Genomic DNA, 24,780 nt, shown 5'->3' on the forward strand with positions numbered 1-24,780 from the left:
GTAGTGTGATTCAATCTTCCTGCTCTGGTTTCATTACAATCTGGCAACCAGCTTTGAACAAACTGCATGACCCCCCCCCCCCAAACTGGTTAAGCACAAATTTGTTCTCTGCAGTTAATTGGTCAACTCAACACCCATCAATAAAAAGGACTTTGGATGAATCTGAACAGTAATACTATAATAGGGTTAACTTTAGGTTTAGTGATATTTATTTCAATATTGAGTCCATAATCAGTGCTGATTGACCAATGAAATCTTTAGAATTATCTGTTGGGTGGGTTTGTGCTGGTTTGGGTGAAAAAAATATTAATTTTCAAAAGTAGCTTTTGCAAAAAACAAAAAGTGACCCAATGATTTCAATGACATTAAACCCTTATGTTCCCAAATGGGATGAAACCGTTAGGGAGCATTTTCATTATACAAAGTTTCCTATCTCTATGGCTGGTCTGATAAAATAATGGACGCTTCAGTCCTAAATTTATGATTTCTTTTTTTTACATTTTACGGTTTACAAAAAAAAATAGGGGGGCCGGCCCAGCTTTTAATACATTTTTTAATTTGTGGCCGCAATAAATTTATTATTTTATGCATATCATGTGTAGTAATTTCTTTCTCCGTAATGTCTAATTTCTCCGTCATTTCTTGTTTGCGTTTATAATTTTTTTTTGCACTCCGCAGCTGCCGTAGACTACTACGCCATCATTTATTTACGTCGCGGCAAAAAAAAGAAAAAGAAAGTAAACAATGTGAGAGGTTACTATAGCGGCTATCTACGTGATAATTAAAGATGGACAAATATAAACATAAAAGTGGGGCCTTAAAGAGAAAAGAGAAGGTGGAAAAGTTAGTCACGACACAAAAACTACCCAAAAATAGACCGTTTTTCTTGCCGACCTAACGTTAGTGCGAAGGACAACAACAACGTCGAAGGTGAGAGGGAAGTTTTGTCAGCTAATAGCAGTTGCACGTCTTTGGATGAGAACAACAATGCAGCTGACAGTTTGATGAGGTGCAGAGAGTCGAGGAACGAAGAAGCAGTCGCAGACGAGCCAAAAGCTGGATATTCGGTGGGAAATATGTCAAAAAATGTGCGGAGTACCATGTCGCAAAACAAACTATCGGCACGGGCAATTCTCTCCATCGAGAATGCACGAAGCCGTGAATGAATCACCACGTTCATCGTGGATGAATTTGCCGAAAGAAATGCCCGGAGAATGCAACTAAAATGAGTGAGTAGTTTTGTGTTTGTACATTTTTGGCCGCCGTGCCAAGATCAGTAGTTTTTTTTGCACACTTGGCATCCCACTCGAAGGGGGGCTATAAGGGTGCCCGTAATTTTTTATTTATTTATTTTTTTGCATTTGAGCCCGGGACTGACTTGCTACGCCACTGAATATTACCAAGCCACAAACCATCCTAAAATGGCTGTTACCGGCAATATGCCTCAGAATATAAACATTTTAGAAACATATGATGACAATTTGCTTTTAAAAAGGTATCACCTTCGGTTTTGGAGCTTATCCCGACTCCAAACTTTTCTTTTTATTATATCCTTGCTTTCATTAACCAACTGGGCAAGAAGTAACAGCTGTTCTTGTCTCCAGTTTGGTTTTTTCTTACGTTTGCTTGCCTTACTATGGGCCACGATTATTCTACTCTGTCAATTAAAAGGCTGTTCATATGCATATTCACAAATTCTGAGAAGCACACATGTAATAAGAGGCTGACAATTAGCTGAGCATATACTTGTTTAATTAGTGACAGGTAGCGTGCATTTTAAAGTCTTTATTTGAATGTGGCGATTAAGCAGTTTTATTTTTGAATATGGCAACATAATATTGTGTTCTTCAATATTTCTATGAATAAATCTCTAGCAGAGGCTAACAGCCAATCACTGTGTGCATAGTTGAATAGCATCATCCATTGCAATGAGGTCAACCCTGCCCCTCCTCTTAGCTTAAGACCTCTCTATAATCCTTAGTAAATTTGTTTCGGCAGCTTTGTGAACAAGTTTTAAGAGAAAACTCTTAACTTAATCTTTTACTGCCACTAAGGAGAACTCTTAGTGGTGAGATAAAATGTTTTGTGAATACAGGGCTAGATTGCTGAATTATTGAAAGGACAGCAACTTCTTTTTGGAGCAGACGTATGCCTTTCGGTGTTTCGAAGGCCTTTGGGATGTCTGTTCTGGGCATGTGGTTTTGGTGGATGGCCAGTTTCTGCCACATTCATGGAAACTGAAGGCGAATGTAATAATAACAGTAAGACACTGTAAAAACAAATGTGATTTATCTATTTGTCATGTAATTTGCATGCTGTTTTTAAAAAGAAAAAAAAACTGGCCAAAGACGCGTTTTGATTTATCTCGTCCAAAGTAAGCAAATTCTTCTTCAACACCTGACCCCCTCCCCACATTTACTTCGAAGTTTTTATCTCTTAAAGAGAAGCACCACACGCCATCTTGTCTACGTTGTAGTCTCCTACTTTCATAAATTTCAAAGCAAACACAATGAAAGGTGTGACATGACATTTATGTGTGATCTCGAAAGCCTCTCTTTCTAGAGTGGGGATGGGTGTCATGCTTTGTTGCGAACGAGCGCGATGAAAATGGGGGATGGGAGATGAGTGGAACTAGAAAGATGGTGGAGGAAAGCCCAGCTGTGAATTCACTGCAGTCCTCATTAGCCCTGGGTCCTAAAGTCCCCAGGCTAATTACCAAATCTCTCAAATTAACAGAAAATGTACCCAAAAACTGTTTTTACAGTCTTACATCGCCACAATCCATTTTAAGAACTTTATGAAGCTGTTCTGTTCTATCAAAAAGCTTCCTGTATGAGGCCTTCAATGATCGATGGACTAAATTACCACTATGGTATTTGCAAGGCAGCAGTGCATTAATTTTAATCAAACGTATCATCCCCACAATTAATCAACCTCTAGATCTTCTCTGTGACTTTAATAATGAATTCAGCTTGAGCTGCTTAACATACAGTACACATTTCTGTAAGTATTTCCATTGTAGTTTGTTTTTATCGGTTTCTGTTTTTTTGTAACTGTTATACTTAAAGAAAAATGAATACTAACATTTTAAAATCTCTCATTCACTGACATGTTTGGAATTCAAAAGCAAACCATTGATCATGATTGGTCTGCTTTCTGAATTCATATGAATATTCATTTTTTTGTTTTTTCTTATCTTTCAAGCATCTGTCAAATGTGTAAATGTAATTTTAATTTACCCAGAGCTAGAGCCTTGAATGTGCGCCTACCTTAGTTAAAACATGAAGAAAAAAATTCATTTGAGCAGAAAATATTTTTCATAAAAAGACCTGAAATTCCATAAATTTTTCTTATTTGACCGGCTTTGCCTTTTTCAGTCCATAGTAATTCAAAATTAACAGTGTTGTTTTCCTGTCAAGGAGTATGAACAGGTGGTCGTTTTCACATGTCTCCCTCTTGCCTTAAGCTTCAGTCGTCTTTAATATCAAATAAGACAAAAATACCCTTCTATTATTTCGACGAGACCTTTGGGATTATGCATTGCAGCTGGAGACATTAATTAGACCCAAGGTTTTAGTCCCTGGACAGCAGATTTCCTTTTGGATTGGCCAAAAAGAAAACCCTTTTGTAAACAACATGTAAACTAACAAATGCACCCAATGTTTTTTAGGATATGTTTTTATTGAACTGAAGGCACTATGGTAGGCTGATGTTGACATAATTAGGGCATTAAAGTCTTTTATTTTTAGGTTTAACCATATTCAAATGTGTTGAGGCCACCTCCTCCAGCCAGGCTCTCCAGCTGACTGCTGGTAATGAAAGGAAGAGGAGTTCGGCACTGCTGTCTGTGCTAGTCCATGAGGTTGGATGTGTCTGTAGCAGCTGAATCCTGAAATACAGAAATATCAGTTAGGACAACTGTACGTAGAAATGCATGTAGTTAACATTACAATCACACAGAAGGACGTTTTTACCCCAAATGGCTCTGTAAACGCCCTGTAGCCGCTGTATAAAGGGTTTGGGATGGATACTAAAGCAGGGTTTCCACCACCTTTTGTGGAAGCACCATCTTCATCATCATTCTGTTCAATGAGGCATAAGACATTGATTAATCTTTGAAAGTGGATTTTTATGCATCACAAATTAAACGTTATTAAGGTTTCTGCGTTTGAAATATAAAGTTGCATTATAAAGACGATACAGACTTTGTAAATGGAAAATGAAGGTTTTGTGATTGATAGATAGATAGACAGATATATAGATAGATTCTTTGTTTAGTCAACAAATATCGGAAGCTCCATTACATGAACATACCTTAAAATACTGGAAACGAAAGGCGTCGTTCTTGTGCTTGAGGACATAGTATGCGAGCCCTGCGACAATGCCAACAATTGCGAAGACAATCAGCACAGTCGTGACTGCGACACTGCTGGACTGCGAGATTGGAAGAATTGGCGGCACCTAAAAATTAGAGAACACCATTGATGACTTTAAAAAAATTTGGTCCAATTCCAGGTCCAGATTTTGGCAAAGCGTGGCTGTCTACGGCTTCTGCTTTGAAAAGACTGGATTGGACATTCATGTTAGTCAAACAGGATGTTGACTTGCTTTATCTAGTCCAGTGAGTCATAGTTGAGCAAAAATTCTTTTCAATATAGTCACTGCTCAACAGAAGGCATGGGAGTGTGCTTTCTATCTGAAAACTGCTGCTATAATTCATTGGTGTTAATGCAACTCCCCATGAAATTTTCTAAGAAATTCTGCTTGTACATCCATTGAGTACAAGCAGCCACTTACTGGAAGAGGAGGAGCTCTGAAAGGCCCATCAATGACGTGGATCAGACCATTGATTGCTGGAATGTTCCAGGCCAATATGACCTTCTTATTCACCAGTTTTTGGGGTTGAGAGTCCTGTGAAACCAATGAAATAGACAGTTTGCTTGACAATGTACAAGAAATGTGGCCTGAGCGGTGTGAAGCTGTTGGGGTTTGCTTACCTCAGCCTGACCGGTGGAATTGGACGGAATCGTCACAACTAGATCAGAGCCCAGACGGGACGGGATCACAGTGTTGTGCTTCAGGTCTTCAAAGTAGTGCAGACTATTGATGCTGGATATATGATACAGCAAATCCCTCCATGATAAGGTCTGATAAAGGAAATAAACTGCAAACTCAAGGCCAGCAGAGAAAGAGTGTGTCCAACTGGTTCCTACTCTCTTTGTTAGTTTTCTTCCTCTAAATGTTTATATGAGAATTCATTTTGGCTTGTATTGATAATCACCTTGTTTGCAGAGAAACCGTCGTTATGAGGTACAAAAAGTGTGATGTTTAATGATTTGTCGGACAGGGACTTCAGCAGGTTCTTGCCCTCCTCGCTATCTTCTGCATACTTCAGTAAAGTCTGTGGGAGGAAACCAACAGGAAATGCATCACTCCATTTTTATGAAATCACATGGATGTTCCTCTTTTAAACATTACTTTTTGTGAAATTATATAAAAACATAAATTTATATTGATTTAACTTTAGTTGATTTTCATTGCTTTGTTTTTTCTTCCTTTCTTTAATTCGATTAAAACAAAAAATGTTTTTGGGAATATGTTGTAATTGGTCATTTTAACTTTTTTCCTGTCTCCTCTCTTTCCATCCGGTTAGTTTTTTGCCTTTAACTACAAATCAAGTTCCTTGATGTCAACATCCTGCAAGGAAGTGGCATTATTTTTGGAGGGAAACAACATGACATGGCTACTCACTGTGTAAAACACAGAAAAGTTGAAAGTGGTGGCAACAACTGAGGCCAGGTCTCCATTACAGAATTCCCCGCTTCCAACGTATCCAGGTTTACATTCACAAGATACCTCTGTGTAAGAGAAAAATGGCATTTTTACATCAAGGCTGTTCAGGTACAGTAAAATTTCAAATTCAATAGAATTTCTTGACCGTCATACCATTAATCCGGTAGCAGTACGCATCATATGACCAACTGGCATTGACTGGCTCTTTGTACAGCACAATACCAACATGATTATCGCCGCATTTAGCTGAAGGAAACCGGATCGGATAGCCAGCTTTCTTACCGTCCATCCATCCTACCACACATAGATGCATTCCCAACTGGAACAATAAAAAAAGCTTTATTTTATAATGTAAATTAACCAGCCATTACTCCAGTCTTCGGTGTCACATGATCCTTTAGATATCATTCTCTTATGCTGATTTGCTGCTCAAGAAAAAAATATTTTATTAATTTAGATTTTTCTGTGGGTATTGTGATAAAATTTTTTAGGATTCTTTTAACAAAAGTTTGGGGAAAAAAGCTTTGTTGAATTTTTCTAACTGGATTTATACTAGAAAAACTGACTAGTGAAAAATCAACGTAAGATTTTATTATTTTTGTTTTTTTTTCTGAATTTATTCCGTGTAAATACAAGATGTGAGCAGCTAAAGTAGAGCTCAAAAGTCACCTGTTGGGCGTCAGAGAGCTGCTTGAATGAAGCAAGAGTGGCTCCCTCGGCCTCGCAAGCTTCCTGTGCTTGGCTGAAGTTCAGTTTATACTTCCCCTCAGATGAGCGCAGATGGAAAACACCCGCCGTTTTTACTGACACGTAAAAAAAAAAGCCTTTATGTTTGAGTACTCAAAATATTATGTCGCTGTCGATTCAATCATTGTGAAGTCGTACTGTGGAAATGAAGATCTTTGCATGTGGCTTTGGGGTCGCAGCCGCCGTTGTCCTCCAGGCAGCGGTCAACAGGGGGCACCACTTTCTCCAAACACTGGATTCCGTTTCCCACATATCCCTCGAGACATTCACAGCGCCTCTCATTCTGCCACAAGGTAAATGCAACACATTTGGTTTATCCAAAACTCTTGTCCGATTACAAAGACAAAAAACAGAAGTTCCACATACAGGTCCAGTGAAAATGCATTCTGCGAAATCGCTGCAACCACCGTTCGCCTCCTCTACACATCGGTTGATGGGCGAGCAGACATGTCCATCTCCAGAGTATCCCGTCTGACAGGAACAGGTAACATTGACACCAGTCTGCGAACAGTCTGCTGCCTCATGGCAGCCTCCGTTATATTCACTGCAAAGATCCGGAGCTAGAAAAACAGACATTTCATAATCAAAATTTATTTTATCCATTTAAAGCATTCATAATAAGACTATTCTGAATTATTATGGATTTTTGTCCTTAGTATTTTTGTCATGTTTTTATTACAAACATGTAAGAATGCTTGAATCAAGATACATTTACCTGCGAATGAAAAAAGACTTCAATTTGATAATTTTTTCTGAAAAAAATACGTAATATCTTAAAGGAGTTTACGGTGCTCTTCGGTCATTTTTCAAAAATTTGAATTCGATAACCTTTTTAGTTTTTTTTTTTTTTTTTAAAGGTATTTCTACTTCAGTGAAATTGTACAAAACTTGGTAAAAATTTTTGAAAACTGAAAAGGTTCTGATGATGGTCCTGAAAATGGTCTCACTGGAAATTAATGGAAGGGAATTTCACCTGGTGGAAACGTTTGGTACTGCGCCCAAACAAAATCTTTCTGAAAGCTCTTTTTTTTTTTTTATATCAACCTCAAATTTGGAACACAACTTGTTTAGATTTATGGCTTTGAGTTTCTTGCTGTAGTAGAGTTAAACATATTTTGGAAAATGTATTTTTTATATTAAAATTTAAGATCGTATTTTTGGACATTTATTCATAATATACATTAACGTATTTAACTTGTTTAAATTAAATTAAAGAATTTCACTGCAGCAATTATTTTCTAAGTGTCTTATTTCAAAGAGACTAAACTTAACTGTGCACCGAAGCATTGAAGATTTATGACAGTTTAAGGTAGAAATTGAATTATCAGATCTAGTACCATAAAATTACATCATCAAAGTAAATTATAGTACAATCATTTTATCCACTGAACGGATTCAACAGCATGGATAACATGCCATAGGGTTCCATGACATAAGCTGTTAAATATACAGTATGTTGGAGCCAAGGCCACAAGTTTCAGATCTCAAGCAGTTCTCAAGTGAACATCTTGAGTTCGAACCAGAGCTTTCTCTTCTTTTATATGAATAAAAGTAACAATAGGCTATTTGAATCTGGGACAAACACCTTACAATCAGTAAGTCCAATACAATAGATGTGATTCATAACCCACCTGTGCAGTTGATGCCATTTCCTCCATAGGGAGGCACACACTCGCATTGGTTTGCAGGGAGACAAACTGCATTGATATCACATGCAGGAGAGCAGATCGGCTTGACTTCTGTCAAATAACAGGCAAAGGGAGTGTTTTCACCGTTGAAAAAGGCGGAAATGTTTTCTATGGTTTTCTACAACACTACACATATCTTTGACCGATCCAGTACATTTGATCGAGTTTTCCATGTGAAGCTTGCTCTTACCGATTTTGGATTCGCAGTATTTCCCCGTCCACCCCTCTTGACAGAAACAGCTGCCATCACTGTCCTGGCCGCTGTCACACGTGCCTTTGCTGGTGCAGTTACATGCTGTAAGAAAAGATGGATAAACTGTTCATTATAGTCAGCACAATGTTGAATAGAACTAATACAATAACATTTCAAGCTAAACATTAATACTGATCAGACAATAAATTAAATGTCATTTTAGTCTCATCTTCCATTGCCTGGATGAATGAGAAAATGTGCTGCCCATACATATTTATATATTATATAGATTTATTCCTTATTATTTATTAATATTACTCACTTTAAAAAAAATACTTTTTTTTGTTTACACAGCAAAAAAAAATTCTTATTTCATCTACAAGTATTTTGTCTACATCTAAACATCCTTTAAACAAAACAATCTACAAACTGCTTTCAGTGAATGTATCTTAAAGTTATTTTTCTTATCATTTGGCTTTTTACATTTTTTAGCCCCTCTAGTTTTTCTTGTGCGGTGGTCAAAAATGACATTTCTTTTCGAATAAAAACACAATATTTTATTTGATTATTTTCATTTTTAATATGTTGTATTTTGGGGGAATTTTATGGTTAAAAAATTATATTTGGAATAATTATGATCCATTCATTAAAAGTTAACAATTTTTTTTTAGCATAAATCTGAAAACTAATTTCCAACTTGTTAAAAAGTGAAAACCACAAAAATGTTTAAAGATTCTACTATGAAAAATGCACAAAATAATATTTTTAGATTGGATATGAAATATATATTTTCCAAAACATATTTAACTCTAAAACTGTGTGAAAATCAAAGGCAAGAATCTACTGTAAACAAGTAGTGTTAGAAATGTGAAGTTATCTAAAAAATCTTTTTAGTAACATATTTGTTTGAGTGCAGTACCAAAAGTGGCCACAAGATAAAATTCACTTCTCATTCATTTCAATGTGGCCATTTTTGAGAGTTACAGGTGTGAGATTTTTTTTTTTGGACGATTTAAGCTTTTCTTATTTTCAAATGTTTTATTTTTTATTGTGTTCATACAGCTATTGCCTTTACCAAGTTTATATCCACTCGACGAAGTAAAAAATTCAAAAAGCCAAATTGTAACATTTTTCAGTCAAAAATGGCTGACCATTTATTGAGGTTTAAAGCATAAACCTCAATAAATTTTGTTAGAATAATGTAAAAGCTCAGAAGAAGTGCCAACTATTCACAAATGATCAAAATTGCCAAAATTTAAACCGTTTTATATCGCAGTTAAAATAGTACCAACCAGTATCTAGATTTTGTCTATTTCCTATGCTAATGTCTACTGGCAGTTTTGTTCATTTTGAACCTGCTTCCTTTATTTGAATAATGCTCTATTTGGATAATTATTCCTACAGTTGCGTTGACTGATTTTCCTGTTCACTTCGTCTTCACCAACACCCATGGATCAGGAATTGGACTGTTTAGAAACGGGTTACCTGTGCAGTTCGGCCCAAAGTGATTGCTTTCACACAGCTCACAGGCTGTGCCTCTAAAACCCTTGTGACATCTACACGTCCCTGTGCCGGTGTGGTCGTCATCGCAGTCTCCATGTTCTCCACAGGGCGCCTCGAGTCCACCAGGACACACTAAACCACAAACAGTGTAATACCTGTTGGCTGCATCGTTTCATGTAACGTTCAAGCAACTTCTTGCTCTTTGTGTGTTAAATTCTCACCTTGACAGTCTCTTCCAAAGTGGTTTTTACAGCACTTAACAGACCACGTCATTCTCGTGCAAATCCGATTACAGCCTAGCCAATCTCTGTATGAGTTGTATCCATAACCATACGAGTACAACCCATAATAACTGGGCCGTCTGTACATGTAAGGTGAATATGGCCGTCTACATATGCTAGTTCTGTTCTGTAAAAGAGAAATCAGTCTGGATCAAGGCATGCTATGTTTGTATAAGCAACATAAATAAGTTTTGTTAATGCAACAGAAAAAATAAATAAAAAAAGTGTTATGCTACAGAACCAACCGACCAACCAACCAAACAAAAAATACATGAGAAACAGTGAATAAAGTGCCGGCTACTAAAGTTTTGTTAATGAATGGAACCACAACTGCACTCACTGTGTCCTCTGACCCGAGGGGACAACGGGGCAGCAAACTGCAGGAGCCACAGAGTCCCTAATGACAAACAACAGTAGAACAACATTAGGAAAGCGCATTTGTTTTAATGTTAAAATCACTTTGAAACAAGTTTGTCGCAGCAGTAGTGGAACTAAACTGAACTGACGAATAACTAGACGATCTCTGAGTATTATTTCGTTATGTTATTTTATCTCTTCGAGCGTTAACATTATCTTAGTCTCAAAGTTTTTTTTTTACCTTAACCTCCACGCTTTTGAAGTCGTCGCAGCGAGCGCCAATGCTCGGCGGCTCCAGAAGCTGATCAATCCCATGAGCGATTCCTGAATTAAACAACATGTTCCGCGCTGTGATTCTGCCATTGTTTCCATTGATTAAGATGTCGCCCTGAAAATCAGTCAATAAGAGGTGAGCAATTTTACAATCAAATGTCTTTAATGTACATCACTAAAACACCAATGAATAAAACAATGCAAATGAATGAATTTTCACTTCACAAAAAAAAAGAAGAAAAAAAAGGAGATAATCGCCTATCAAGTCAAATATTTATTAATATTATATTTATACATTTATACATGAAATGTGATAAATATTGGGGGGGGGGGGGCTTTTAACTTTTTCACTTTTAAAAACACAAAAGATAATATAAAAAACAAAACAACAACAAAAAAAATTATTCAGGAGAATAAATGTTGAAAAAAAAGTGCATTACTAATAACACTTTACTTAAGGCCCTTAAATATATAAAGCATTATTTTAAAATGTAGTAATTATGCTTTGTAATGCATAATATGTGTCTTAAGTTGCTGGGGTATATTTTTAGTAATAGAAAATAAAAAACATTGTATGGGTCAAAATTATCAATTTTTCTTTTATGCCAAAAATCAGTAGGATATTCAGTAAATATCATGTTCCATGAAGATATTTTGTAAATTTCCTACTGTAAATATATTAAAATGTAATTTTTGATTATTAACATTCATTTCTAAGAACTTCATTTGGACAAATTTAAAGACGATTTTCTCAATATTTAGAATTTTTTTTGCACCGTAATTTCCCATAATTTTCAAATAGCAGAATCTTGGCCAAATATTGTCTGATCCTAACAAACCATACATCAATGGAAAGATAATTTATTTTGCTTTCAGAAGAATCTCTATTTCAAAAAATTGATATGGTCTCACAAATAATTGTAACCACAGTTATAATACATGATACAAGACTTGTGTATAAATTGAACATAACTTTAGAAAGTATGAGATGCATTAAAACAGAGATGTATCAAGGAATCTGCAAATATTATAAGGCATTTTACCTTTGGTTACAAGATGTAATGCATTATAACACATTATGAATACCTTTATAATGCATCACACATACAGGCTTTAAGTGTTAATATTTTTTTTCTATAATTATATAAAAAATATATATATAGACATCAATATAAAAAACAATGAATAAATCATTAACATTTCACAGGCAAGAAGTTCATAAGGACCTGTAGCTCATTATTCTTCATCAAAATACTTACAATTAAATCTTTGTTGCAACTGAAAGTGAGCTCTGATCCAAACAATGTTTCCATTTTTTTCTCAGCAATAAGAGCAACCGCAACTACCTGGAAAAATACCAAACCATTTTGTGACCCTTTAGTGATGCTATTAGATGGTAACTTTGATATATAACTTCATTGATTTCAGTTAAATGATTTTCATTTAATTAATGAGTCTCGTACCCTCTGGTCGCGGACTATGTGAGCTTTGAGGTAGGCTTGTAGCTTATCACGATGGTCTTCGCTGTACAGCCATTTCTTTCTGTCCTCAGGGAGTTTGTTAAAAACGTCATCTGTTGGCCAGAACATGGTGAATGGATAAAAGGGTTGATGTTGCACCACATGCATCAATTCTGCGTCCTGTTTAGATGAAGAAAACAGCGTTTTAAGATGTTTGAAAGAAAAATGCATATGATCCAAAAATGTTAAACGTACAGCTTAAATATTACCTGTAGGAGCTTGCTGAAGATTTTGAAGCCATATTGTTCAGCAGCTGCGGTAATGTTCAACTGCAACATAGAGTTTTACTTTGTGGAATGACATTTATATTACTTTTTTGAACTTGATTACCATTGGTTGAGTTACATACATCAGTGGCGACATCTGCCTTGCGCGTTAGATCGTATGGAAACAGGACCTTGTCTATGAAATGTATGACTCCATCGGAGCACTCAACATCACTGGTGATGATCTTTGTATTGCCATTGATGTACACAACACCCTAAAAGACAAAAGCAGACACTTCAGATCAAGGTCATTGGTCAATTGGATCTGTGTTGTCTTTTATATGTCAAATTATTATATTTCTTCAATTAATCAGTCAGAATACTATAGGCTTTATACCTATATACCATAGGTTACCAATAACATTTATATCAACATCAATAACAGCCATCTTTACCTTGCAAATATGGCACAGAAGCCACATCTGACATTTTACAGTATGTTTAATGATGTTTCATTCTTCTCTAAATTGGAATAATTGTGTTTTCACCCCAATATCTTGAATTTTGGAGGGATATTTGTCCATTTTGGTGGCATTTTTGCCCAAAGTCATCGTTAAAGGGATAGTTCACCCAAAACCATGAGTTTTTTTCTTCTGCTGAACGCAAAAAAAGATATTCTGAAGATTGTTCGTAACAGTAGCCATTGAATTCCATAATATCTTTTCCATAATGTGCAATTCAAAGGCTACCGTCAACTCTTTGATTACCAACATTATTTCAAGCTCAATAAATTAAATAAACTGAAGTTTGGTACAACTTGAGGTTGAATAAATGATAACAGAATTTTCATTTTTAGGTGAAATATCCCTTTAATTTCTGACTCCGTTTCAGATAAATATACGATATTGAAAATATAAAATGCATTTGAAACGTCAAGGACTCACATCTCTAACACTGAAGCGTAATTTATATCCGCTACTCGTGACCACTTCTTTAACAGATTTGAGGTTTGATTCGCGCAGTTCTTCACAACTGACAACGTGGTACCGCAGCAGGTCTGAACTGCGACTTGTATTTGTCCACATTTCAACCTGCATAGTCATGACAAGAAATTACACATCAATAGAAAAAGTTATGAAATCAGCATGAAATTCCACAATTCAATTTTTTATGAAATCTCAAAGAGAAAAATGCCTTGGCAAACTTGCAAACATTAGACACAACTTTTTATGTTTTATATATTGCCTACTTTCAACAATCCAATCAACACTGATATAATATTTATAATGTTAAAATACTTTTGTGTGATTCAGTGCAGCATACCGAAACATTTGCCACATAATCAGCATGAGGAACAAATACAGTGAAAGGGCCTTTACTGTACAGATCTCGGACTCTTGTTACCTATAACATACACATTTTTCTTGTTAATAAATTTCGAATACATCCCGAAATGTGCACATTCTCTCACTAATTTAAATGAACACTTACACCAATATTTCTTCTCATCCATGCTGCCTCAGGCATACGAAGAATCTCCTGCATGAACAATTATAAGATTCGTTTGAAAAGTAGTGGTTGTCTCTCATGTTTTGTCAATCACTATTAATAAACCTAAAATCAATCTTAAATGATACTAACTCTACTAACTGTCCCTGCACAATTAAAACCATCTCCTTTGTAGCCGAAATAGCATGTGCAATTACGTTCCCCATCCCCAAGGTATCTGCAAACAGCATTAACACTGCAGCCGCCATTATCCTGTAATAAAATAAAATAAACATATTTTGCACACAAAAATACCTTATATCAGATGATGATTTAATACAAATATTTGCCATAAAATTAATTGTGATTTCTGTTACCTTCCGACAAGGATTAACTGCCAGACATTTATGGCCTTGAGAAATAAAACCAGGCTTGCATGCACATGCAACCTAGAACAAATGTAATTTTCAACATCTTAATGTTTATTTCATAACGTTAACATTTGCTGTTAAGCATGAACTAAAATAAATGACACAAACCCTGTTTGGTCCAGTTTTCATACATAAAGCATTTCTGTCACATCCTCCATTGTCCACTAAACAGGCATCCATTTCTGTAGTGTAAACACAATTATACAACTTTAATGCATTTTTTTTTTTTATTATTATAATTGAGCGCAGTACATAGCCCTGAGGCACACCCTAAGCAATTTTCATATAGCACAAAAAATCATAATTAAGGCTGATGATAATACTAAACTAACATCAGAGAAACCATAGAAAGCAGACTAATACCAACTGCATAACACCACAAGAGATGAATTAAGATTTTCAATGCTCTACCTGGTCCAAAATGCAGCAGCTACAGTTCCTACTAGAACCAGGAAGTATGACCATATTAGCCCGGTTCTGTCAACACTACACTGGCTACCTATCTTGCTAATTACTTATAAAGCCCTGAAAAGTTTATCATCTCTGTACTTGAGCGAGCTCTCATTGCATTATAGTTCTTCACTTAAACTTTGATCTCAAAACTCTGGACATGTGATAATACCTAGAATATCAAAAATGAACTGCGGGCTGCAGATCCTTTTCCATTTTAGTGCCCAATCTCTGGAACAATCTACCTAGCATTGTTCGGGAGGCAGACACACTCTGTCAGTTTAAATCTAGATTAAAGACTCATCTCTTTAACCTGGCATACACATAATATACTATCAGATTTCTATAATTCAAATCCATTAAAGGATTGTCAGGCTGCATTAATTAGGTCAACCGCAACCAGGAACACTTCCCATAACACCTGATGTACTCAATACATCGTAAGAAGAATGGCATCTTCACTAATATTAGTCTCTATGACCGTAGCCAACCAGATCCAGTCCATATCCAGACCAGATGGTGGATCAGTGCCTAGAGACGACCTCTACACCCCTGAATGTCAGCGGAGATCATGTCAACTAGATGAACCCTAGAAGAAGATCCCTGAGCAGACCTGATCGGCTCAAGACCACAAGAACCAGACGACTACCCTTTTCAATCTGAGGTGTATTGCATCCTGGAATTAAACCATACACTACTGGCCCCCCGACCGACCCTGATTTCTCCCAACGTTTTTCACTATTTCTGTCACCAATGGAGTTTTGTTTCCTTGCCACTGTTGCCTTTGGTTGATTAAATGGGGACACAATTTCTGGCAACATTGTTGACTTGACTGCACAAACAATATTGGAAGAGAACTGAACTGAGCTGGACAATGACATCACTGAATGAACAATGAACTGGCTTTAACTGATAAACTGACTGTTTTCTACTGTCCTGTGGCATTATCAGCACACATTTCCCCTGTTTAACACTGTTTTGTTGTGTCAGCTGCTTTGACACAATCTGTATAAAGTGCTTATAAAGGTGACTTGATTTGACTTGAGTGCTAAATTTACATAAATGTTGCACAGGTGCATTGAGAAATCATTTAAACATCAAATTTATAACACAAATTCCATTAATCTACTGGTCCATGCTAACCATTAAAATGTTTTAAGTAAGTGAATCACACTTTTACCGAGACATATAACCCCATCACCAATGTAGCCAGCTTTACATGTGCAGCTCCTTTCACCAGGCGATGTTTTTGTGCAGTTTGCATTTATGGAACATCCTCCATTATTTGTGGTACATGGGTCAAATTCTATGGAAGACAAATCATTCACAATAAAACAAGGATATTGGGAAACTAAACAGTGTGAATATTGATTTCACTTCCACTGAGAGGGAAAAAACCTTCGATAACAAACTTAGCAAAGAACAACAAACAAACCTTTGCAAAATGTCCCGTTACCCTTAAAACCAGCTATGCAGGAACAAGTTGGATGAGCTCCTGAACTACCTGAGATACAACTAGAAGAAAAATATTGTATTAGAAACACTGATCAATGTGTTTTAAAAACGTGTCTTAAATTTATGTTTTCCATGCTTACTTAGCATTGACATCGCAAACTCCACCACAGGCATCATTGACTACCGCTGAAATTGAGAAACGTTTATTATGTCAAGTGTATGAAAGTGAGAAACATGCTATCTGACATAAAATAAGTTGACCTTAATACTGACCAACAGAGCAGTTCACTCCCTTCCATCCTTTGTAACAAATGCACTGCCCGTTTCCCTCCATACCGTCCAAACATTTGCCATGCTCACAATGGCATTCTGTCAAATAAAAGCCAAGGGTTTGATGAAAAATGCTGCAACAGAATGCCTAAAGAACGACAGTAGAATAGAAAATTGCTTGTTGATGTTACCGGACTTGCAGTCTTTTCCATATCTGCCAGGTTCACACATCTCGCAGGCCGTCCCGTGGAAGCCCTCATTACAGAGACACTCCCCACTGCCATAAAGCCCATCCTTGCATTGACCGTTGTTGGAGCACCAGTTATTCACAGTCCCAGGGCATTTGGAGCAATCATGCCCAAAGTATCCAGGACAGCAAGAATGGTCCTAGGAATACATTTACTGTGAGATTTTAATCTGATTCAGCTTGTACACTGAAGTGTAAACCCAATCCTGATGCAGGATGGGGATTTCTAGCTGCACAGATTCATGCATTGTAGTGTTTATAGTGCAAGAACGGCTTGCATTCTCACTGCTGCCACAAGATTGGTGATTCGCACAAACTTTTATTCTATAGTAAGTATTGTCTTTCAGATCAACGACTGTCAAGATGGAGCAACAGTTTGAAGGATATCCTGAGAAGCCAGTTAGTTAAACTATCAACATGTTTATAGTCGCCTGAATAATAACAACCGGTTTAACAAGATTTCATTAGATTTGCTTTGAAGGTGTGGATAGAGCCGTGTCAGTTTGAAATCAAGAAAGAATATAATGAATACAATCCGATCCAACATTGGAATTTTCATTGACAAATGGAAGTAAAAATACCGAAATCGTTGAAGAAAAGGAGAAAATGAAGTACCTTAGTTGTTCTCAAACATTCCATGTGACAACCCGGCACATTCAATCTCTTTTTTCCAACTCTTGTCCTGTATATACAATTTGACTTCATATTTTGAGGGAACTTTGGTTGTAGCTGAAGAAACGAGGAGAGGGATACATCATAAAATTCCGTTCACATAAACGTAAAACATCAAAAGGACTATATCATCTTACAGGTTTCTCATTTAAAGCGCATTTCGGTTCAGCTGTACAATCTCCACAGCGACCCTGCAAAGACAGCAAATGTTCCTTAAGATCGTCTGTTGCGTCGCTTCAAGATTCACCTTGAAAAATTGTAATGGGAACTTACAGCAACTTTTAAAACCACATCTTTACTGCAGTGGTTCTTGTGGAGATCTAAGACACGTGGGATCCTGAACACTGTGCCATGCCTCGTCTCAATGAAGCGTCCGTCTATAGGTACGTCATTAGCCATTGTCTGGAGTTTAAGACTAGTTAGTCACAACTAATTTCATCTAAGTCTTGTACAGAATACGATATATAGAATAGTTATTGTTGGTTGTGCAATACCTGATTATCAGTGTCCACAAAAAACATGATCTGAGTGCCATTTCCCAAAAACGTGTTTTTAAAAAGTCCATTGCCCAAGTGTTCAGGAAAGAGTTGCTCGCCTACAATTACGTGATATTTCACGATGTCCTGGCTCTGTTGAAAAGAGACGCTTTCATCAATTCGTTTTACAAGTGCGATGTTTCTAGCATCATTTCTAAAAGTTCTACTCACCAGTTGTGTCGAGTTAGTTTTTTTCAGGTACTCCTGTATGGCGCTGTCATTTGGGATAAAAATGGTGTAATCTCTAGTTGGGATCCTGTTTTCCAAGTTGTAGAGCTAAAATAAAAACAGAGACAACTATGCTTATGTAGAAAGATATTCTGTTACTCTTGAAAATATTAAGTATTCAAATATTAAATTCCTAGGCGAAACACACCAGCGCTGTCTGCCTGAAAAGGCTGAAATCTGGCGTGTCGTTCAGGAGCGTCGTCAAACTGGGAGGCGGTGGAGGGAAATCAGATAGAGGAGGTCGAAGAACCTGTAAGCAAATTAGTCAGAAATATTTCATATATTTTAGAGAACAAGGGGATTGTATAATGTTCAAACGGACATCTGTGTTTTTTACTAAGATATTCTGGGTATTGCTATGCAGTTAATCTGGTCTTTAGACATATCTTGGTTCCCTCCTTTCATGCAACTCCAATAAACATTCTAATTTATTGCAAATTCATAACACAAAGTTAACTTTTTAGTTGCAATAATCTGTGTGTTCAATTAAATTACCGTGTCAATGATGTGAATGCACCCATTTATCGCCTTGAGATCTGGAGCGAGGATGGTAGCATTGCCGATCATGAGCTGCTGGGGACACGAGGGTTAACAGGTCACATCAGAGGTTAAAGATGACCAATTTAAGGTGTTAACTAATTCAAGTGGTGAGTTTTGTGTTACAGCTACCCTGCCGTTGCTTTTGACCTCCCATTTAGTCTTTCCTAGGGTCTGGACTGTTTTACCAACCAGCTTCTGTAAGTCTTCAGAGGTGTATATGCCATCTAAAAAATGAACCCTAGACAGAAATTGCACACGGAAAATGCATTTATTTCATTTTTCAAACATCAGCAATCAGTTCTCAATGTCGATCCCAACACTTACTGCAGAAGGTGAGGAAGCATGTAATAATCGAACCAAATCGACGACTCCGAATCGCTGAGGTTTCTGAAAGCAGCTATAGATGGAACCAAAGCCGTGACTCTGCTGTCGCTGTCAATCACTTTGTGCCTCTGTAGATGAACACACAAATCTTGTATAGTAATATATTCACATGCTGTTGCAAACGGAGTAATACTTGTTTAAATGTTCACATAATGTTGCGACAACATTATTGTAAATTGAATAATTGAAAAGATGAACTTACTTGAAGGAAGCGGTTGAAATTATAAAACTCTGAGTTTCCATCTAGCTCCTGAAAATAAAAAAAGATGAATATGTTTTCGATTTTAAATGCTGATTTTGATCTAAATCAGTTTTTAGGAGAAAATCTATTGTGAATGTGTCCATATAGAGTATGTTGAATTCAGATGTTTTTTTTTTAGTTTTTTTAACTTGAAGAATAAGGTATTATAGTTATGTGTTGACTTTTTATTGTTAATTTAAAATCCTGTTATTGATAGCTGATTCATCACAATTAAATGAACGCATAAATGCGTAATCTTACCATAAGCATGTTTCCATAACATGTTATTCCATCGCCTTTGTATTCGCTTGGGCACACACATTCACGTACTCCTGGGCTCTTTAATTTACATGTGGCCTGGACACATTATCAAACAGTTATGCCTCATTGCACGCTAGAAAAAACATCCTAGGCTTGAATATAACTTCAGCAGAATCTCTCCAGCTTCCATATTTTGACAGATTGTTCAGACATGTAGAGATTTATTTAACAGATAAATCTGCAAGCATGAAATACAGACCAGAGAATGGCATCCTCCGTTATTTGACATGCAGGGGTTGACAGTTTTGCAGACGATGCCATCTCCCATGTAGCCTTTCCTGCAGCTACATTCATTCTGAACAGAGAAATAAGTTGAACAAGACTCAGTTCTGGGTATGCAATATTCATTTATAGCTAAGTTCTTGGATGGGTTTTATACAAATATTAATTCGGTCTCAGATTTTCTCTTAAAATTTCTTTAAAGAAATGCAAACTTTCATAAATATCTCAGTATAATTTTAATTTAATATATCATTAATCTCTGGCTATTGATCTGGCTATTGATTGAACTGATTTTGGCATTTTGGCAACTATATGAAAAGTTTGAGATTTTTGAGATGTCTAGTATTATGTTAAAATTGTGAGTACAGTTGTTGTGTTCCAGATAATCTTTTTTAATGTGAATATTGCAAACAGTACTTTTTTTCTAAATAAGTTTTTGGTAGTTTTGTGCACTTTCCTGAAGCTCAAACATGAGATCATGGGTTAAAGCAAAATCCACAGGCAAGAAGTGATGAAAAATAACAAAAGCATAAATGTAAAGACCCTCAGATTGTAGTTGTGAAACTGACATAACAATATACGTTTTTTATTAATTCTGTGCACCTGCTTTTAAAAATTAAATTTGTTGGTCAAACAGACTTCATAACTGCAATAGAAATACAACACAAATATGTTTTTCGTTCAAATTGACCCAGAACATGAGATAAGGGCTAGAGAAGACAAGAGTGAACCTCCAACATGCAAAAGCCTTTCAACAGGAGCTTCATTTAATCTCAATGGTGTCTAGGAAAAACAATGGAGATATTATACTGGTTAGTTATATCTTCACAGCTTGTCCAATATTACCTGTCCTGGTCCGGTGACTCTGCATTCTGCATTTTCATGACATCCACCACGACTCTCGCTCAAGCAGTTATTGATTCCCACACACAAACGTCCATCACCTGTCCATCCTTCCATACAAGCACAATTCACCATTCCTGCACTGTACATGCATCTGGCCTATAAAACAAACACACACACACACACACACACACACACACACAAACCCTGAGGCAAGCTCAACATGAGCTTATCATGGTATCATATATCATAGAAAGGAATTATAAAGTCCGACAGATTCTAGCAAATCGGTTCATTCTGCAAAATTAGGCAGACATTGCTAAATGCAAACCACTAGAAAAGGGAACGTGTTTTACATTGACATCGCAGCCTCCTCTGTGAGGTTGGAGGCAGGGATCGGTTTTAATGCAGGTGTAGCCGTCTCCTTCATATCCAGGCAGACAAACACACCTATAGCACAATGTATGATAGATCAATAACATGTCCGCACACAAACTGCCATTACTGACATGCTTGCTTCAAAAGGGCACTGCAGTAAAAGTATTGGGCTCTTAAAAAAAAAAAAAAAGATATTTGCAAAAAAAAATAATATTGTATAAATAAAATCAAATAAACCTGACTGTATAAAGAAATAAAATAAAATAATAAAACTGACTGTGAAAAGTAATGGAAACGAAATACCTGATTGCAGTCTAAAATAAAATATTGAGTATAAATATTGGGTTATATAAAAAAAAACCTGCCAAATATTTGCTGAATTGATAAATGGTAAACAAATGGTTAATTAAACAAATGATATATATATATATATATATATATATATATATATATATATATAATAAAATAGCCGACTGCAGTCTACAATGATCTACACTAACATGGTTTGCTGGTTGTTGTAGACACATTTGGCGTGAATGTGGCAGTGCTCGAGGACGCCGTCTGAATTGCAGGGGGTGGCTGTCTGGTCACAAAGCTTCCCTGAAAACCCATCCCGACAGGATCCTCTTCTACACACCCCCAAACTGCCAGGCCTGTTATCACAAATGCCATGGACACAGTGGCAATCTAGAGGAGCAAACAGAGCACGAGCAGAGGAAGAGGTCACTGTGACTGGTACTATACCAGCGGGTTTGTACAACAATCCTTTGACAATATATAAGGTATATAACTTCACCTTCATCACAGTTCTCTCCATGTTTGTTGGGGTCTGAGCAGAGGTGGCAGCCTACACCTGTAAACGCTGGTTCACACTTACAGGAGCCGTTCCCATTGATGCCATCAAAACACTATTGGACAGACAGGTGACAAATAAACAGCAGAACTTCCAGTAACGATTGTAGTGACCGTAGAGTTGCATACTCACAGTCCCTTTGTCATAACATGGGTGCTGGAAACCCCCAATGCACGGTTTACAATCCGGCCCATAGAAACCACTACAACACTGTGGCATCTGAAAACAAGATGGTGCACTTCTCACAAACGTCCATATTCATACAGATTACTCATTATAAATTGAGTGCATTAGTGCCCGTCCACTTTTTCAATGGCGGTGGTTCAGATGCATTTTTGCTATTCATTTTTCCCCAACAGAATTCAATAAAAGTTTAAAATCCATAAACCAAGCCAACCAGCTACAGAAGAATCACAACATTACAAACTTTGGAAAAAATAAATGGGCGAAAAGACAAATGTACAAGACTGTGTATTAAATGGCTTCAGTAAGGGAAAGAACTACAATCCCATGAACCACTGCAAATTACATTGTCGAATTAAACAATGGTGAAACTCATTTAAAGTTATTGATTATATCTGTAGAAACAATACATTTTGAGTTTATTGCAAAATATGTTTATTTACAAGCTTTTGTGGTGTGATTTGCTCACTGCAACTCAAATTACTTTGTATGGAATCATGGGTAATGTAGTTCTTCACTATGAATTCTGCTCTTAAATGGGATTACTTTGAGAATAATTTGAAATAATGCAGACTGATGGCTTCAACTGAGGTATATACACTCGAAGAACAACCTCGTAGCATATAGTAAGTCTGTCTTGAAAGGTTTATAGGCTATTCTTAAAAAACAGTTTACCTATGGAGAAAAACATTTGCAAACAATTGTGGGTTGTGTTTGTATGTGGGATCTGAGAACTTGTTTTCATACCGTCTGAGTAATGTTGCAGTATTTGGCACAGCCTTCCTCATAGATAGAGTACGACCATCGTTGATCAGGAATTGGTTCACAGCCTCTTAAATAATTTTCCTACCAAGGTGAAAAAAAAGCTCCAATGCAGTGTTTACATCAATAAATGATACAGCTGTACCTGTAAATGTTGCTCATGTTTAGATATTCTTCATTGGTTGTTTTAATTTAGAAAATATATTCATTTAAAATGTCTTTTATCAATTACATACTGATTATAGATGCGTTAATGGAGTTCATAATTAATTGAAAACGTAAAATACCAGCTCAACACTTCCAGGCGGACATTGTGTCTCATGGATGTGGCTGCATCGGACACAGGTACCCTATGAAAAGAACATTTTTCATTGAATTTTTTACAAAAACTTGTTGTACAGATGTTTTATTAACCATAATAAATAAATTAATTGTATTTAACATAAAATTGAACACAATCATTGCGTTGGTCATTTGATTATGTGAAGACATATTTAAAAGGGACCTACAAAAGAGATCCTGCTCCCATTTATATCACACCGATGGGGCATTATGGGAACTATGAAGGAAGGCACAAGAACTCCATCAATCATGTGAATGATTCCATTGGATGCGACAATGTCTTTCGTTTCGAGATATATTCCTTTATCGCCCAAAAAGACTCTTCCCTGTGGATTAATTGAGAGAGCGTACAAACAACAGTCCCATCATTTTTCAATTTCCCATTATTACAATGCTGCTAAGTCACCAATTTTTTTTTTTTAAAACAGAATGAGGGCTAAAACATTTGTACCAAATTTCATAAAAATTGCTCACTCCCATTAGGAGTTGATGAAATCAATGAAGCACATTCACTTACATCCTCAGAGGCATTGATCCTTAAGACCTCATTGGCCATTGTTGTAATCTCAGACATGCTAGCAAGCTGGTCCACAGTGACCTTAGGCAAGGAGATTTTAAGATTACTTTAAAAACTCAAACAGACAATTAGTATTATTTAAAAAATGGTCCAAAAATATTGCAGTCTAAATTGTAAGTCCTGAAGCAACCCTACAACCTAGGAGGAAGCTAATTCTAATCTCACAAGAGCTCCACATACAGGTAATGATGTTTCCCATCAACAAATGACCCCAAACATGCCCCAATGACCCAAATAAACTCACAGGCATACACATTTTTGTCCAATCAGATGCTTCCTAGAATATCATTTCTTAAACTTTTAAAAACATTTTCATTTGTCAGACCATTTAATTGGAAACAATGTTCATAAAAGCTTAATTTTGAAGTCAAATTAACTGTGGGAAACCATTCAGCACATGATTTTGTATGACTAAGGAGACTCACAGCAGCCAGGGAGAACATATGGTGTTTCAGAAGTGACTGAAGCTTTGGTTTGGCCTTTATTAACAAAGAGATGAAAGATCAGCGTGTGTTATTTGAACACATATATGAACATCCTAAAGATTTGATTAAAATCATTAGTAAATTGGTGTTCTCAATAATTTGAGGCAGAAAACACATAATGGCAGCTCACGTCATTCAGCATGTACACAAGACTTCCATCTCTGAATCTGTCTATAGCTGTGTTGGTAGGAACAAACACTGTAAGCGGACCTGAACCTCTGACAGGCAACAGGGCTCCACAATTCTGCAGCAAAAAGAGGAAAAAATGTTCTCAGTGCACGGGTTCAGTGGAGAAATGCAGAAAAAGATTG

The 24,780-nt window shown here is 36.5% G+C and overlaps 1 protein-coding gene across 2 annotated transcripts in view; it reads right to left on the minus strand.

The window, feature by feature from the left end:
* Positions 1–3,660: 3,660 nt before the first annotated feature.
* Positions 3,661–24,780, minus strand: part of LOC127942918 (stabilin-1) — a 29,279-nt gene continuing 8,159 nt past the window's right edge. Inside the window, exons 15-69 of one of the 2 annotated variants that reach the window (XM_052538919.1) lie at positions 24,600–24,713; positions 24,410–24,463; positions 23,925–24,005; positions 23,575–23,733; positions 23,353–23,415; positions 23,051–23,149; positions 22,253–22,339; positions 22,064–22,175; positions 21,768–21,954; positions 21,246–21,339; positions 20,893–21,048; positions 20,024–20,119; positions 19,765–19,860; positions 19,465–19,512; positions 19,203–19,330; positions 19,008–19,116; positions 18,834–18,908; positions 18,487–18,588; positions 18,282–18,386; positions 18,069–18,203; positions 17,848–17,976; positions 17,712–17,765; positions 17,518–17,631; positions 16,847–17,042; positions 16,659–16,754; positions 16,526–16,571; positions 16,366–16,445; positions 16,111–16,236; positions 14,589–14,662; positions 14,427–14,498; positions 14,203–14,322; positions 14,053–14,100; positions 13,885–13,965; positions 13,506–13,652; positions 12,705–12,836; positions 12,565–12,624; positions 12,299–12,475; positions 12,095–12,181; positions 10,804–10,950; positions 10,546–10,602; positions 10,146–10,332; positions 9,907–10,056; positions 8,419–8,523; positions 8,172–8,279; positions 6,907–7,100; positions 6,679–6,823; positions 6,463–6,596; positions 5,947–6,112; positions 5,752–5,858; positions 5,282–5,401; positions 4,998–5,147; positions 4,798–4,911; positions 4,315–4,461; positions 3,975–4,082; positions 3,661–3,889 (exon numbers count right to left, since the gene is read on the minus strand). In XM_052538919.1, coding sequence (XP_052394879.1) covers positions 3,851–3,889; positions 3,975–4,082; positions 4,315–4,461; positions 4,798–4,911; positions 4,998–5,147; positions 5,282–5,401; positions 5,752–5,858; positions 5,947–6,112; positions 6,463–6,596; positions 6,679–6,823; positions 6,907–7,100; positions 8,172–8,279; positions 8,419–8,523; positions 9,907–10,056; positions 10,146–10,332; positions 10,546–10,602; positions 10,804–10,950; positions 12,095–12,181; positions 12,299–12,475; positions 12,565–12,624; positions 12,705–12,836; positions 13,506–13,652; positions 13,885–13,965; positions 14,053–14,100; positions 14,203–14,322; positions 14,427–14,498; positions 14,589–14,662; positions 16,111–16,236; positions 16,366–16,445; positions 16,526–16,571; positions 16,659–16,754; positions 16,847–17,042; positions 17,518–17,631; positions 17,712–17,765; positions 17,848–17,976; positions 18,069–18,203; positions 18,282–18,386; positions 18,487–18,588; positions 18,834–18,908; positions 19,008–19,116; positions 19,203–19,330; positions 19,465–19,512; positions 19,765–19,860; positions 20,024–20,119; positions 20,893–21,048; positions 21,246–21,339; positions 21,768–21,954; positions 22,064–22,175; positions 22,253–22,339; positions 23,051–23,149; positions 23,353–23,415; positions 23,575–23,733; positions 23,925–24,005; positions 24,410–24,463; positions 24,600–24,713 — 6,117 coding nt within the window. In that variant the 3' untranslated portion in view covers positions 3,661–3,850. Of the gene's footprint in view, positions 3,890–3,974; positions 4,083–4,314; positions 4,462–4,797; positions 4,912–4,997; positions 5,148–5,281; positions 5,402–5,751; positions 5,859–5,946; positions 6,113–6,462; positions 6,597–6,678; positions 6,824–6,906; positions 7,101–8,171; positions 8,280–8,418; positions 8,524–9,906; positions 10,057–10,145; positions 10,333–10,545; positions 10,603–10,803; positions 10,951–12,094; positions 12,182–12,298; positions 12,476–12,564; positions 12,625–12,704; positions 12,837–13,505; positions 13,653–13,884; positions 13,966–14,052; positions 14,101–14,202; positions 14,323–14,426; positions 14,499–14,588; positions 14,663–16,110; positions 16,237–16,365; positions 16,446–16,525; positions 16,572–16,658; positions 16,755–16,846; positions 17,043–17,517; positions 17,632–17,711; positions 17,766–17,847; positions 17,977–18,068; positions 18,204–18,281; positions 18,387–18,486; positions 18,589–18,833; positions 18,912–19,007; positions 19,117–19,202; positions 19,331–19,464; positions 19,513–19,764; positions 19,861–20,023; positions 20,120–20,892; positions 21,049–21,245; positions 21,340–21,767; positions 21,955–22,063; positions 22,176–22,252; positions 22,340–23,050; positions 23,150–23,352; positions 23,416–23,574; positions 23,734–23,924; positions 24,006–24,409; positions 24,464–24,599; positions 24,714–24,780 lie in introns of both variants that reach the window. The other variant, XM_052538918.1, reaches the window with a different exon arrangement.

This window comes from Carassius gibelio, chromosome A22 (assembly GCF_023724105.1).
Source record: "Carassius gibelio isolate Cgi1373 ecotype wild population from Czech Republic chromosome A22, carGib1.2-hapl.c, whole genome shotgun sequence".
NCBI classification, from domain to species: domain Eukaryota; kingdom Metazoa; phylum Chordata; class Actinopteri; order Cypriniformes; family Cyprinidae; genus Carassius; species Carassius gibelio.